Genomic DNA, 15,976 nt, shown 5'->3' with positions numbered 1-15,976 from the left:
AGAAGAAGAAGCATTCATTGCGGACATGAATCTAGATGCAATTCTCTAGCAGGTTATGACTCAGTTGGCAGGACACTTGCTTTGCTTGTGTAATGTTCCCTGTTCAGTGACTGGCATCTAGAGTTAAATATCTCCAGGAAGAGGTGCTGAGGAACACTTCTGCCTGCAAGACTCTGCCGACAGCATCTGTGGTTGAAGGGCCAATGCCTGGATTCACTCTGAGCTAGCTTTGCTGCATTCAGCTATGTCACCTCCAAGCCATATCTCATTGGTTAAGCAGAAAAGTCACAGTTCATAGGAAGAAGTTGGGTTTCAAGACATAAACGGTGTTGCCAAATAGGGCTGTGTGGTTGTGTGCACAAGGAGAGAGGATTGTCAGACATGTTTTTTCTCTCCCCAGTAGCTCGCCCCTTTCATGCTGAAAATATTCACTTGTGAATATTTGGTGCTACTCTACCTGAAATGGCATTTTCCTACTATATGCTGAGGCAGGAAAGGGAGAAGGAACAGCAGAGAACAAGGAGGGATAATATAGATGACTGGTCACTATGGCTGCATGGGGGGACGGGACCTTACCTGAATATCTTGTCAGAAGGTTGTTCTCCCAGCACCAAATCAAATCCACGTTGGAATATGGTATATGGCCATGGCCTGGAGAAAAACAAAACCACAGAAACCATGAAAGCTTTTTCTTTCTTTCTTTCTTTCTTTCTTTCTTTCTTTCTTTCTTTCTTTCTTTCTTTCTTTCTTTCTTTCTTTCTTCGTCACCAAATGGCTCAGGAGAAGTTACAAAAAATGTCAGAACTGGAAACAACTACATTAAAACCATGAAATGAAAGCACAAGTCAAGCAGTGACAAAGCAACAGAGCAGAAGACCAGAACAGCAGTGCACAAAGGAAGACAGGAGATACTCACTCAACCAAAGGTTTGGATAAGAGAAGAGTACACACCTCACAATATTTCACCTCATAATTGCACATGAGCTGACAGCACGCAATAGCAGCCAAACACAAGACAGGACAGAGTGAGTGACTCTCCACCACAGATGGTTTGCTGTGGCACCCAAGGAAGGAGCTCCTCAACACCCTTCAGGCAACTTTGAGGTAAGTAAACACAGCAGAGATATTTCTCAATGGAGTCCAGCACATAGCATGCTAAGTCCCACATGGGTGGGATGCCAGGCCATGGGACTTCCCAGACTCTTTCATTCACTTGTATCAGTGATGAGGTTTCTTACAGTAACCCTGAATAGGAACTTAGGCTTGCAAAAAAACCAACCCCAAACTGATTAATAATGGACACTCCCACACTTATACTGTAGCAATTAAATTTTCAATGCAAGAGATTCTACATTACAGCCTTCAACTTATTCACTATTCCCCCTCTCCCCATTTAACATGTTTATTGCATCACAAACAAACAAACAAACAAACAAACAAACAAACAAACAGAGATAGATATGCCAGTCTCTCTGTTTTCACTGCAGATCTAATCGCTAGGGTGTGCAGATGAAGAAAAAGACAGGTTTCTTTCAGCACCTTTAATACGGTCAAACCTCGGTTGTCGAACGTAATCCGTTCTGGAAGACTGTTCAACTTCTGAAATGTTCAGCAACCAAGGCATGGCTTCTGATTGGTTGCAAGAGCTTCTTGCACTCAAGTGGAAGATGTGTCAGACATTTAATTTCCGAAAAACGTTCCAAACCTGGAGCATTTACTTCCAGGCTTTCAGCATTCGGGAGCCAAAACGTTCCAAAACGGAGGCATTTGGGAACCAAGGTTTGACTGTAGTTGTACAGAAGAGGGAATTCCAGCAAATGTAGCTTGACCATATGTAACAGCAAAAGCATCTAGTTTGCTTTTAAAGTCAATACACATTACCAGTTTCAAAACTCAGTGAGGTCATTTCCCCATCCTGCCTCACAGACAGGAAACTGGATGTGTTTCCAATTCACTGGCTGTCTGTCTACACCAGTGCGTGGAGAGGGAACATGGATGTCTTCCTATGGCTTGCATTTTCAAATTATATCAAAGCTGGTTTGGGGGGAAACGCAATCTAAACACAGTATTTCTCAAGGAACAGCAGGACAGATGTGGATTGTGGCTAATGTCATTTACATTAAGAAGAAGAAAGCTTTTGGCTTCACCCAGGGCCGGATTTAGGTTTGAGGAGGCCCTAAGCTACTGAAGGTAATGGGGCCCTTTATATGTCCAGCTGTCCTTTGTCAACAACAATTTGTGGTTGTTTTTTGTGTTCAATATATGCTATATGGTAATTTATGAACCTAATAGGTACCTAAAGCCATTTGCCATTGTTGCTGTATGTAGATTTTATTTTATTTGTTTTTTATCTTAGGAAATGTACATCCAGGTTTTTCCCCTTCAAATTTTATGGGAGCTGCAAGAGAGTGGGGCCCTAAACTACAGCTTGTTTAGCTTATATGTAAATCCGGCACTGGCCTCACCATAAGGTGAGAAGCTAGAGGTTAAACGGTAAATGGACCCCTGACCATTAGGTCCAGTCGCAGACGACTCTGGGGTTGCGGCACTCATCTTGCTTTACTAGCCGAGGGAGCCGGCGTGCAGCTTCCAGGTCATGTGGCCAGCATGACTAAGCCGCTTCTGGCGAACCAGAGCAGTGCACAGAAACACCGTTTACCTTCTCACCAGAGCAGTACCTATTTATCTACTTGCACTTTGACGTGCTTTCGAACTGCTAGGTGGGCAGGAGCAGGGACCGAGCAACGGGAGCTCACCCGGTTGCAGGGATTCGAACCGCCGACCTTCTGATCGGCAAGTCCTAGGCTCTGTGGTTTAACCCACAGCGCCACCCGCATCCCTTTGGGAAGGGCTAACAGGAGGTACATAAAAGGATTGTGCCTAAGCTATAGGTCAGTTGTGCTGACCAGCCATGCTCAGGGATTGCATGTCAGGAGTGGGCAGACTTCAGGCTTCTTAGATCGAATATTTTACTTGAACCCCAAGATCTACCAGCTAGGGCCAGGTGCAAAAGATATATAGTTAGAATTAAAGAGCAAGGTACTTCTGAGACTAGGAATTTGTTTTTAGAGCTGTGCTCACACTCTTTTCATACCAAAGTCCACTCCCGGATAGCTTTCCTCACCTCAGCAGCCTAATTTAGTAAAGTTGTTGCTACGGTTAAACAATTATGAGTGATAAACACATTCCAAATTTCTGCCCCCCCAATCCATCCATCTACCAGGAGATCCCAGTCTGTCTTCTGCCCACCCCAGTTTAAATCTTGTTCCCACAACTTCAGAACTTCAAAAGACTTGCCCACAGTTCTCTGAAAAGTTGTGTGTTATCCTGTGGTGACATTGGTACAGCTCTGGCTGAGGTATAATTACAGCCCATGACTCACACAAAAAACACAAGATATTTTGAAGGGCAGCTGAAAATTATAAGGTGCAGCCACCATTATGAGTCAACCTCTAGCACAATAACCCCCTCCTTTCCCCTTTTTCCTTTTTAGCATTCTTGTTATACTTGTAATTTCTGGCTGGATTCTGAATCAATGTGAAGATAATTCATCCATCATCCAACCTAGGTGTCCAAAGGAAGGGATTTCAGCCATAAGCGAGAAAAAAACAGAGTTGTTCAAGAGAGCATGAGCATTCCAGGTGGTTGAGGGTAGTAGCTTTGGAGATGCAAGTGTAATAAATTAATTTTTTACACTGGTGTAGCTCAGTCGGTATAGCATGAGACTCTTAATCTCAGTGTTGTGAGTTCGAGTCTAACGTTGGGTGAAAGATGCCTCCTGCATTGCAGGGGGTCAGACTAGATGGCCCCTGGGGTCCCTTCCAACTCTACAATTTGATTATTCTGTGATTCTACAGTTCTGTTTTGCTGTTTTCCAATGCCTGTCACTCACCAAACCACCCTAGAACAATCTGTACTTCTCATAATCCAGTCTAGACTATCCAGGCTCACCACAAGTATTAGTTAGTAGGTTTAGCCTGCCTCTCAGGTCTGTGACAGAACCCTCAAGGGAGCTAACAAGCTCAAAAACCATTTACTCCACTGACCGTGAATCCAACTCAGGGGAGCTGCCTCTACACCAGCAAAGCCAAGTGGCTTTCTAAACTTCAGAGGCCTCATGGGTGTAGAGTGATCTAACCCCAACTCTGCAATGAAAGGTTCATGAGGATCTGTCAGTCCCCTGGGCCTCATGAAGGAGGCTATCTATTGCCTACAAAGCACCAACAACGTCAACATTGCGAAACGAAGAAATCCAACTAGCAGCAGCAATCCCAGACCCCACAAATGGATACACTAGCCTATTTCTAGGCAATTTTGTATGTGTTCATAAGTCCATTTGGTCACATTTCTGCATTAATCTGTTATGCATTTGAGGAGTTTGTTTGTTTTTAAAAAGTCTGTATGAAAGGGTTAGGACCGATATGAGGGCCAGACTGTGATGGTGGCTTCACTTAGCTGTATATCGATGAAACACACGCCGTTCCTGAGCCACTCAGCCAGCAACGCCGATTTCAACATTGGGCCACTGGAAACAGAGGGATTCAGGAGTAGCGGCAGTTCCACCCACAATATACTGCTGGGTGAAGCCACCAACATGCTCTGCCCCTCAACCGCAGAGGGAGGGCCAAGCTGTTGCTGGGCCAATGCAGCTTATTCCTCCCTTTGCTACTCTAAACTGCTCCTGCCCCCAGGTAAGTGAACCCCAGTGCCTCACCCAGCGGTAGTTTCACCCTCGCAGGCTGGGGGCAATGCAGCTTGTTGTTTCAACATTGTGATGTATTGCCAGATTGCAATGTTTGACTGGTGATATATCACAGTGTTGAAAACCTCACACCGCCCAGCCCTAAAGTTAAAGGACCTCTGACCGTTAAGTCCGACTCTGGGGTTGCGGCGCTCATCTCGCTTTACTGGCCGAAGGAGCGAGCGTTTGTCCTCAGACAGTTTTTCTGGGTCATGTGGCCAGCATGACTAAGCCGCTTCTGGCGAAACCAGAACAGCACACAGAAACACCGTTTACCTTCCCGCCAGAGTGGTACCTATTTATCTACTTGCACTTTGACGTGCTTTCAAACTGCTAGGTTGGCAGGAGCAGGGACCGAGCAACGGGAGCTCACTCCGTCAGGGGGATTCGAACCACCAACCTTCTGGTCGGCAAGCCCTTGGCTTTATGGTTTAGACCACAGCGCCACCTGAGCCTCCCTGGAGAGAGCATTCTACAAACAGGGAGCCACCCTCCGGACCTCTTGTCGGGGAGGCACATGAAGAAGGACCCCAGATGATGATCGCAGGGTTCGGGTCGGTTCGTATAGGGAGAGGTGATCCTTGAAGTATTGTGGTCCTGAGCTCTTTAAGGCTTCATAGGTCAAAACCAACACTCTGAATTGGACCCGGAAACTAATTGGCAACCAGTGTAGTCGGACCAGCATATGGACTCTGCATGGACCACAGAATTTCCTACTCAGTCATAATATTCATCACTGTTTCTCAGCCTAATCTCTTGTGAGAATAAAAGGTATACGTTTGGAGAACTCTCAGTTTCCTTTGAGCAATGAAGCACGCTGAGAAGACAATGTGGAACAGTGGAATGAGTGTTGGGACTTCAGAGTGGAGAGAAGAGATTTCGAACTCCCACTCCACCAGAAAACTTCCTGGTTGTCCTTGGAACGACTGATATGCTAATCTATTTCTCCACTTGCTGTGAAGTTTTAAAAGTTGGCGGAGCCCTGCACACAGCTTGGATGGCCTTGGAGGAAGGGTGGAATAAGCAGACCGGGGAAGAGGAAGAAAGGGGCTGGTGAAGGTAAAAAGGGCACTTGTGAGCCGTTCCACATAATTAGGTATCATTTTGGTCAGCGATTCAGATTGAAGATAATTTCCCAATAAATACAATGGATGAGAAAATGGTGGCGACTGTTGCAACAATAAATAAGCACTTTCATTTCTAACCCAAGTGTCACAGCACCACAAACAACAAAAGGTTGATTGCAGAATTATGTATTTTGATGTTGTTTCAAGGCATAGATACGACTGTACTTTTTTCTGCTGTTGAAATCGATGGCTGGAACGGGAAATTTTTTCATTCACTTTTGATAGCAGGACCAGCCTGAATAAGGCAAGATTTCCAAAGAGCTATACAAAGCGTACTTCATGGGCCTCATTTATACCTCTCAATACTCAGGTAGATGGGCTTTCTTTCTAATCTGCAGGCTTGCAGTGAGTGAGGAGCAAAAGATTAGAAGGACTATTGTTCCACAGACATACTGGGGTGAGCATTTAAAAAAAAATAAGGGAGAAGTTCCCATTTAGGTGTGAGCAGGGCTGGATTTACGTATAAGCTGGATTTACGTATAAGCTAAGCCCCACTCTCTTGCCCCCCCCCATTTCACTATTAATATACTTCTTCTTAATTGTATTTCAGTTCAACAATTACTTTGATAAAATACATATTTTGTTATGTGCAAATGGCTTTAGATACCTATTAGGTCCATAAATCACCATATAGCATATATTGAACACAAAAAGCAGTGACAATTTGTTGTTGACAAAGGATAGCTGGACATATAAAAGGCCCCATTATCTTCAGTAGCTTAGGGCCTTGTCAAACCTAAATCTGGCCCTGGGTGTGAGGGGAGTGAATTAAGTCAGATAGACAACTCTGTGGAACCAGGTTTGAGCAAGGCTCCTGTCAATACAGACTCAATAATGGTTCATTGTCCTTGATTACTGATTAGAACTAGTTAGTCAAAGGTAAGTATTTCTGTATTATTTGCAAAAGGCCCCCTGAGTTGGACTGTCCAGCTCTCCTACTTCCCCACTTCATCTGTTACTGATGCTCTTGTGTCAGATTGACTCAAGCTAACCTTATTTCCCCAAACTGAACGTGACCTCCAGACCCTAAGGAAGAAGTGAAGGCCACTTTCCCCATCACCTACTGACTGATTGTAGCTGCATTGTAGAACATATGGATTCTGGGTCCACAACCTGGCTTCTTCAGTGAAAAAGGATGGGAAAGACTCAGCTGCTGCCAGTCAGAGCAGACAACACTGGGTTAGATGAAGAAATAGTCAACTGTGCTAGAAAAAGGCAGTCTCCTATGTTCCAAACCCAGGAGTGGTTACTTGTCACTAGCAAAGGCAAAGCCAGAACCACAGCAATGAATCATACAGAGTTGAATCTTCTGGGTGAATCCTTTGGGCTGAGAGGAGTCTTTAAATGTTCAATTTATTTCTCTCTTGTGGTACGCTAGAGTGTTTTGGTACACAGGTTGAGAATTACTGGCCTAATAAGACAAACTCAGAAATAGAGGGTTGTGAGGGGAGAGGGTTAGAATGGAGGTGGAGACAAGACATCAAATGCTGAGCAGATATAAGGATAAAAGGGCCAAGAGAAAGCAAAAAGATATATTTTAAAGCATTTTTATTCTTGGTGGCATCACTACTTTTGGCATTTCTCATTTTGCCTGAGAAGGAACCTCCCAGCTTGTTTTAAATGAAACATGGAAGCAACCTAGGTATTTACAGCACGCCAGGAGGAGGAGGAGGAGGAGGAGAAGGAGAAAAGGAAGAAGAGTTTGGATTTGATATTCTGCTTTACCACTACCCGAAGGAGTCTCAAAGCGGCTAACATTCTCCTTTCCCTTCCTCCCCCACAACAAACATTGTGAGAGGTGTGTGAGGCTGAGAGACGTCCGAGAAGTGTGACTGGCCCAAGGTCAGCAGCTGCATGTGGAGGAGCGGAGACGTGAACCCGATTCACCAGATTACAAATGAAACAGAATCTTCAAGAATTAAGCAGCATTAAGGTTGTGAAAAAACTGAAATTTTGGGGAGTCTGGTTGACAGCCAGAAACCGTAATCTATTTGAAGATAATTCTGTCAAGATTTGGAAAGAAGTGAAGATGGGGAGGGATGAAACTTTCACTATTAGGGCCATTGTCAGCTATAAAAACGAATGTATAGATGGTATTTAACACCGTATAAAACTGCAAAAATGTATAAAAGTAAATTAAGTATCTTTTGGAAGTGTAAAATGTCAGATGGAACTTTTCTTTTCATGTGTGGTGGACCTGCAAGAGGGCAAAAGGTTATTGGGAAATTATTTATAATGAATTTTTAAAAAATGATTAAAGTGATGATTCCCAAGAAACCTGAGGCCTTTCTGTTAGGTATAATTGGACCAGAACTTCTGAAGGAACTGTTTGTTTCTGTGTGCTATGACGGCAGCAAGAACAGTCTACACGCAAAAACAGAAAGAAGCCCCAACAAAAGAAGACTGGCTTATGGAGACACGGAGATGGCTAGACCTACTGTGAGAATTAAAGAACAAAATGGGGGGGGGGGGAATCTTGAAGAATGGAAATATTTTGTGGAATATTTGAAAAAATAGAATGGTTATGGTAAAACGTATGCAGGATTTGAAGTGTAGTAACAGATGAGATTTAGTAGTTTAATAATTTAGAATTAATGTATATAATGGATAAAATGTAAGTAATATAGCAGCTTTATAAGGGAATAAAAGTAACTCTTCCAGCTGTGGGCAAAGTTGATTAGGCCTACAAAGAGAGTTGTAAACTACTGGTATGTTTTCCACCTAAAGCAAAATTTCATGATCAGATGGAGAGCAATTTGAGAATCAAAAATCAGGGACAGATTTAAGGTTCTACACTTTAGGCAGGAAGATGCACAAATATAAGATGAAAGACACCTGGTCATAGTAGACCACAAACTTAACATGAGTCATCAGTGTGATGCAGCGGCAAAAAAGCTAATGATATTCTAGGCTGCATCAACAGCAGTATGGTATTCAGATCAAGGGAAGTAATAGTACCACTCTATTCTGCCTTGGTCAGATCACACCTGGAGTTCTGGGTGCTACTGTTTAAGGAGGATGTTGACAGGCTGGAACATGTGCAACCAAGATGATCAAGAGTCTGGAAACCAAGTTGAGGGAGTTGAGTACGTTTAGTCTGGAAAAGAGGAGATGTGATAGCCATCTTCAAATATCTAAAAGGCTGTTCAAAGCTTGTTTTCTCCTGCTCTGGAAGGTAGAACCCAAACCTAAGGATTCAAATTACAAGAAAGGAGATTCTGGCTAAACATCAGGAGGACCTTTCTGACAGTAAGAGGAACAAATTCCCCTAGAAGGTCATGGATTCTCCTTCCTTGGAGGATTTTAAGCAGAGGGTGGATGACCATCTGCAACGGATGCTTTCATTGAGATTCCTGCATTGCAGGGGGCTGGACTCTATGACCCGCAGGATCCCTTCCATCTCTACAATTCTATGATTCTATGCACCCATCCTGGTAAATCCAGAGCAATTCATCATACAGAATGATTTGAGCTAAGACAAGTACCTACTTCTTATTTTCGTGCTCTTTCGTGGCATACTAGCAACTGCCTTACAGCACCCACTTTGTGAATTATAGTAGTTCCAGGGACACGGGTGGCGCTGTGGGTTAAACCACAGAGCCTAGGACTTGCCGATCAGAAGGTCGGTGGTTTGAATCCCCGTGACGGGGTGAGCTCCCGTTGCTCAGTCCCTGCTCCTGCCAACCTAGCAGTTCAAAAGCACATCAAAGTGCAAGTAGATAAATAGGTACCGCTCTGGTGGGAAGGTAAATGGCATTTCCGTGCGCTGCTCTGGTTCGCCAGAAGTGGTTTAGTTATGCTGGCCACATGACCCAGAAGCTGTACGCCGGCTCCCTCGGCCAATAAAGCGAGATGAGCGCCACAACCCCAGAGTTGGACATGACTGGACCTAATGGTCAGGGGTCCCTTTACCTTTAGGAAGTAAACTCATGACCAGTGCCATTCCATACAAGAGTTTTGGCAATGGTGGGTGGAGTGGAAAGTGCAGACCAGTTTTGTTAGTTCTGCCCCCAGACTCCTAGGGGAGAAGGCTGCCTGTGAATGACTTTGATGCTGAAGCCTACGACAAACACTGGGTGGAGCATATGGGGACAGGAAATGGAAGAACCAAGGCCAAGAATCCATGCTGATGTATTGTCCTAACTGCTTTTTCCTGCACACAGTCACTCAAACACTCTGAAATGTCTCGTGCCCCACAGAGCCTCTCTTTTCTCATCATTTTGACTACCATCCCCCAAGGAGCCATTGGCTTTTCTTTCTCTGCACAGTGAGAACTCTGGAGCTGTTGTGCTTGTTCCCCAAAATGAGTAACAGATGGATGAACATTCTCTGCTCAACCCACCTTTTTAGTCGATATCTTTTGCCCCCTGTCGTTTATGTCACTTTGTTTTTCTCCCATCTTCCTTTCTCTCTTTAGTGTCTCTCTTTTCCCTTCTTTCATGTTCCCTGCAGGTTGCTTGGTGCTACGATTCCGTACCTCTTGGCGAGTATTTCAGCTGCCTGCTCTTTAGATCTCACAAAAGGAAACCGGGGCTGATCAAACACAATTCAGTGCCTGATGAGAGTGGATTAGCCCTAGTGGAAAATGACAGGTCTAATATTTTTGCTCAGGCTTCTAAACTGAGTGTAAATTCAACCCTCATAAAAGTCAATGACTGGTGGGGCTGAGATAAAACAAACAGATCAGGCTTGTGCATCGTCAACGCTTCCACAAGTCCACAGCACAAGTAGGTGGGATTCGGTAGACGGTGCCAAGGGTTGCAACTTTATTTCTTTGTGAAGTATGTCTGTAGCCCTTGCAGTTCCCAGAATCGCTTGGGAATAAGAAGGAAGTAGAATCAAGGTCCAGAGGGTACATTTTTAATCCATTTCCTTTCAAGGTGTACTTCTCTGTACCCCTCAACTGTCCTGCTTTAAGTAGGACATCCCAGAATTAGCCCCTCATGTGGGAAAATGGTTGCTTGTACATAAGAGCATGAGCAAAGTTGCAGGGTGCTTTCATAGCTAAAAGCATCCTTGGAGCATGATCAACGCGTGGACAGCTCATGCTGTCCTAATGATTGGCCCACATAAGCATAGCCTGATCGTCTGCGTGGTCTAGTGCGATGGTCCTTATCTGCTGGCTGAGAACAAGTTGCATTCCTTGTATTTTGTATCTTTCGGACTTTACACAATAAAGGCTGTGCTGCAGCAGCTCGGAGGCAGCCAGAATTCTTCAACCCATCTCTGTGTGAGACTGATTCTTACTGATGGCGAGCTGGATCTCGTCACCCTCAATGTCATGAACTGGCAGGACAACAGGGAGGGGGAAGAGGAACCTGTGGGGGGTGCAGGCACAACTGGTACATATCAGGGCAAGCTGAAGATGGAGAAGGGGAGGTTGGAGGGCTTAGGAAGTACTCATGCACTGGGGCAATATTAGGTTTGCCTTATTTTGAAGAGCAAAAAAGAGGACACCTCAGCGGCGCTTGGCATCATGGGCATTATAAGTGTGGGGAATCTGCAGTCATTCAGATGTTACTGGACTACAACCCCAATTACCTGACCAGCAGCCATGCTGGCTGGTGCTAATGGGAACTACAATACAACAATACCTGTCTCTGTACGTGGAAGCACTATTTTTTTATCAAGACAGCCACTGACATCTCTATGCTCCATCCATTTATGTAATCTAAGCTAATGGGCATCACCATGTAAATCGATCTGTTAAGTTTACGCTTACCTTGAAAAAGTCAATTTCACTGAGTGATGCCTAGTTCTAATATTATGATCATCTTAATAGCTTGCTCACTGGAAGGACAGATCGTGAAGCTGAGGCTCCAATACTTTGGCCACCTCATGAGAAGAGAAGACTCCCTGGAAAAAACCCTGATGTTGGGAAAGATGAAGGGCACAAGGAGAAGGGGACGACAGAGGACGAGATGGTTGGACAGTGTTCTCGAAGCTACAAACATGAGTCTGACCAAACTGCGGGAGGCAGTGGAAGACAGGAGTGCTTGGCGTGCTCTGGTCCATGGGGTCATGAAGAGTCAGACACAACTAAACAACTAAACAACAACAAATATCTGGTTGCAAAATATGCATTAGCAAAATACTTTGCTAGAACTTGAGTCTGAAGCCCAGGCCTCTTCGGTCCAGACCCCCTCCATGGCCACCCGGGAGTGGCAGGTGATGGAGGCAGCAGCAACCGGGCCCTGTGCCAGTACCTGAGTTGGCATGGGCATGTTGAATCCCACAGACTCCATTCCTTCATCCTATTTTGATAAAACATTTTATAGCCAAGGGGCACCCAGCCAGGCACATACATGGTTATAGATGCTCATTTGATTATCTTGACTTTAAATATATATATTGTACTTTTCTACCAGAAAATGATACTTATTCCCAAGTAAATGCATTTAGCACTAAGGAGCAGAAGCAAACTTTGTTTTATTCCCATAGTCTGGTGGCACAATGATTTAAGTGAATTTAAAACTACAAGTGCTCAAAACATTTCATTTCATATTTTTTTTATGTTTTGTTGTATCAGAATCGGCAACTTAGGTTCCTCAGGCCCAGGAGCCAAATGCTCCGCTTCACACCTTGCCCTTGGGACTCTCTCCAGGTTGAATTCTCCCCACAGTCCTTGGATACTTTTCTTGCCTGTCTGCAATGTGTTTTTGAGAGGTGATGATGCCCCCCTGCTTGCCTGGATGCAGGACAGAAAGAGCCGTATATGTATAGCCTTTGTGTGACTGACATGTAGCCAGCTGTACAAAGATGAGGGGCATGTTGTGCTCTTTCTGGGGTAGTTTGTCCACCTTTGGTCCTCACCCTGCACTCAGCTCTCACCTGTGGTTCGTAGAAGCTTGTCAGCATGTGACAGCGGCCACATCCTGGGAACGGCTTCAACTGGCTGGCTAAAGCAAGTGAGGGTAGCTGATGGGTCTTAAACCCTTGGTGAGTTCCCCTGCATGTAAAGACAGGGTCCAGCGGATTGAGTGGACGAGATCAACAGTGGGGTCCAACAGTCAAGAAAGCAGTTCCTGCACATGCAGTAGAGGAAAATGAGGGGCAAATGGGATTCATCAACCTGGGAAGGTAGCTCATCAAAGGGAAGGAAAACTCTGGTCCTAAACTTCCACTATCTTGTTGGATATATTTGGGAGAAGAAAAGGCTAAGTAAAACTTACACAAATCCAGAATGGTGTCCCTAATATGGTTGGATGGCGTATTGTACGTCTCCTTCTGGCAACTCCTGCAGCCACGCTGGTGCCAAACGTATTGCTCTGCTTTCCTCTGAACCACAAGAGAGGGAGAGATCTTGTTGTCTGGGCAGCCCAGGACTTCCATGCGCACTGCCCAAGCTTGCAACCCGGGGAGGTCACTCCATGTGACCATCTAAATGGGGAGACTCAAAGGTCTCTTAAATCCAGGGTCCAGACCCACCATGGCTTTCCATACAGCTCAGAATCAACACTTCTACATATACTACATTATCACATATTTTTAAGCTGCTGTATGCTAGTACCTATTTAATCATTCTATATGATGTACAGAACAAGAATGGTTTATAAAGAATAATCAGGGGAGCAGAGAGGGAATAGCAGCAGGGCAAGAAAGCAATAGCCTTCCAAATGGTTTGTTTATCTGGCTTTGGCTTGTGTTCCATGTTGCTGGAAGCAAGAAAGTTTCTGAAAATTCACTTGGAAACCCATGCTTTGAATTTCAGAAAATGTTAAAAGCAGTATTTATTATGCTGCTCCCATGCTACCTGTTTACTAAACCTTGCACATGAAAAGGTCCGCTTCCTGAGATTATGTGGTCTCTTCAGGGCTTGCTAGAAGCTGCCTGAATGCAAATTGTCCTAGGTTTGATCCTATGGTGTCATTATTCTCTGAAAGGAGCGATAGCAGCCTGCAATTTACAGGAACAAATCAAACATTCAGGATAAAGCCCAGGTTCTCAAAGGAAGAGGAAACCTCCCTGAAGAAGGAGCTGGCAGTTCTAAGGAGAGGCGTGGATTCTGGCAGAGCAGAAGGGCAAGAAAGGTGAAAAGGAAAGGAAGGGAAAAAACCAAGAAGACAGGACAAAAACAGTGAGCACTTTTCCAAGAAGTGCTTTTGAGTGGAGGTCTCGAAAAGGCCAGAGACTTGAAAAGTGATCTGAGAAAAGTAGGGCCGCTCTTTCATGAAGTGCTCTAAGAGGGATTTAGTTTACTCAAAGAAAATAAAATCTTAGTCAAAATAAAGGATATCCATCTTTCCATCTCAGACATTTCCCAAGTAGCTGATAGCCAAGGCACACTTTTCTGAGTTAAAATTAGAGGAGCACATCACTCTTGTACCTGACTGGGACAGTGTGTAGAATTAAGAATTGTGTCCCCCCCAGGAGCACCCCCACCCCCTGGTCGCTGGGAAGTCCGGTCACCAGATTGCTCAGAAGCTCAGAATGGCACCCTTGAAGCTTCTATATCATTCTGTGCCAATGAAACTGGTAAAGCATTTCCAACCATTGAATACTGCATGGGGATGGGAAAAGTGGAAAGCAAAGACTTACTACAACATGGAACTGAGAGTAGCCAGCAGGGGACTATGCAGAACTGGACAAATTAACTGGAAAAATTAGACTTCAAAGAGACTACAAGTTTCTAGAGGACTGGGGAAAATTCAGAGAATATTTGAAAACTGTATGTGAGGAACATACAACGCTAGTGTGTTTTAAAGAAGCTTTGTGAAAAAATAAGGAATATTGCAAGAATGTAAATGAGGACAGAAAAATTTCACAGGCAGAAGTTCTCCCACAACTCTAGAGATTCCACAGAAATCTGGAAGTGCTGCTAAGCCTAGTCTGACACTGCAAGAGGGAGGCTGGTATAATTTTGTTCTGTTGAATCAAATCCCCAGAGAGAAATAAAAGGAAAGGGATGCAATGATTTAGAGAGAAGGCAAAATAACCAAGCCGGCCATCCCAGCACAGGGCAGGTTCTTCTATCTCTTCCCCTTTCTCCTCGTTTCCTTTTTCTCGCAGATTTTTAAAGCCATGGGCTCTGCCAGCAAAATCAGTAAGTAAAAAGAAGAATGATGTTGCACCAGATGTTTAAGTCCCTTTACCTCAAGACAGTTTTGGGGGGGTCAAATTGAAACCTTTGAAATGGCCACCTCCAATTTGCCACCCTCAAAAGGACCGGCAAATTAGGGAAAACTGTTCCAATGCAAGCCCAACATTTACACGTGGCCAAGGAAACACAAGCAAACTTAGCTATTCTTCTGAACTGGTTCTGTCTCTGGAAGACAGAACCATTCTCCAACTACCACACCCCTTGTTATGTGAGGGATTGCAGTCAAACTAACCATGCGTTCTTGATGTTTAGTAACTCTAGGGACTAACAACCACAGAGCTGCAAAGTGGTAGATAGACAGGTTGCAAATAAAAGCAATTTAATTGACAGAGACAGAGCTCTACGTCATGTCACTTCCCTTGAGTTCTCTGGTGGTAAAAGGACAAAAAGGTTTTAATCTTTTCTACTTCCTCTTGATTCAGAACTCGATTTCTTTTCCACTATGCTTCTGAGGCAGATGGACATCTATCTGGTCTCTGCTCCAGTGGAGAATCCATTTTGAACCCAGCCATGTATTTTGTATTGTAGAAGTAGAATTTGCCTGCCTTGTTTTTGTTATTGGCAATGCTGAAATTGAATGCAATTCAATTTTTATGCTTACTTTACAGTCTATTGCATGATTCTTTTATTAAAATGGGAAATCCAGTCTGCTACCACAGACTGGATAAATATGGGAAGGCTATACAGCCTAGTCTCAAAGTTTCTACATTAATGCTGAAAGGGACGATGTTTTAAACTAAGCGTATTATGTCTAAACACTACACTGATCACACTAAACATTCTGCTCACACAAACGAGCAACAGGGAGGGTAGACTGTAAAATAATACATTCTGTTCTAACTACAAAATCCACCCAACAGATTAAAGTAGCAACTAGTCCAGAGACCATGCCATCAGTCTTAGAAAAGCTGAAACTGAAAGTCTTCAACCTCTATATCTGATTAATCTAGGAGCACTAGTGGTTCAAAGAAGTGAGTTTAAGAGCCCCTTGGCTCTAGTGGCTTATAA

The 15,976-nt window shown here is 44.2% G+C and overlaps 1 protein-coding gene across 2 annotated transcripts in view; it reads right to left on the bottom strand.

Annotated features, from left to right (window-relative positions):
* ASTN1 (astrotactin 1) overlaps nucleotides 1–15,976 on the bottom strand; it is a 196,849-nt gene that overhangs the window by 50,238 nt on the left and 130,635 nt on the right. For both annotated transcript variants that reach the window (XM_081915031.1, XM_081915030.1), the window contains exon 9: nucleotides 577–651. In XM_081915031.1, the coding sequence (XP_081771157.1) occupies nucleotides 577–651 (75 nt within the window). The remainder of the gene's footprint in view (nucleotides 1–576; nucleotides 652–15,976) is intronic.

This window comes from Podarcis melisellensis (assembly GCF_964234715.1).
Source record: "Podarcis melisellensis genome assembly, chromosome: 6".
NCBI lineage: Eukaryota > Metazoa > Chordata > Lepidosauria > Squamata > Lacertidae > Podarcis > Podarcis melisellensis.
Note: the sequence above shows the minus strand (reverse complement) of the source record. Positions and strands in the feature narration are given on the sequence as shown.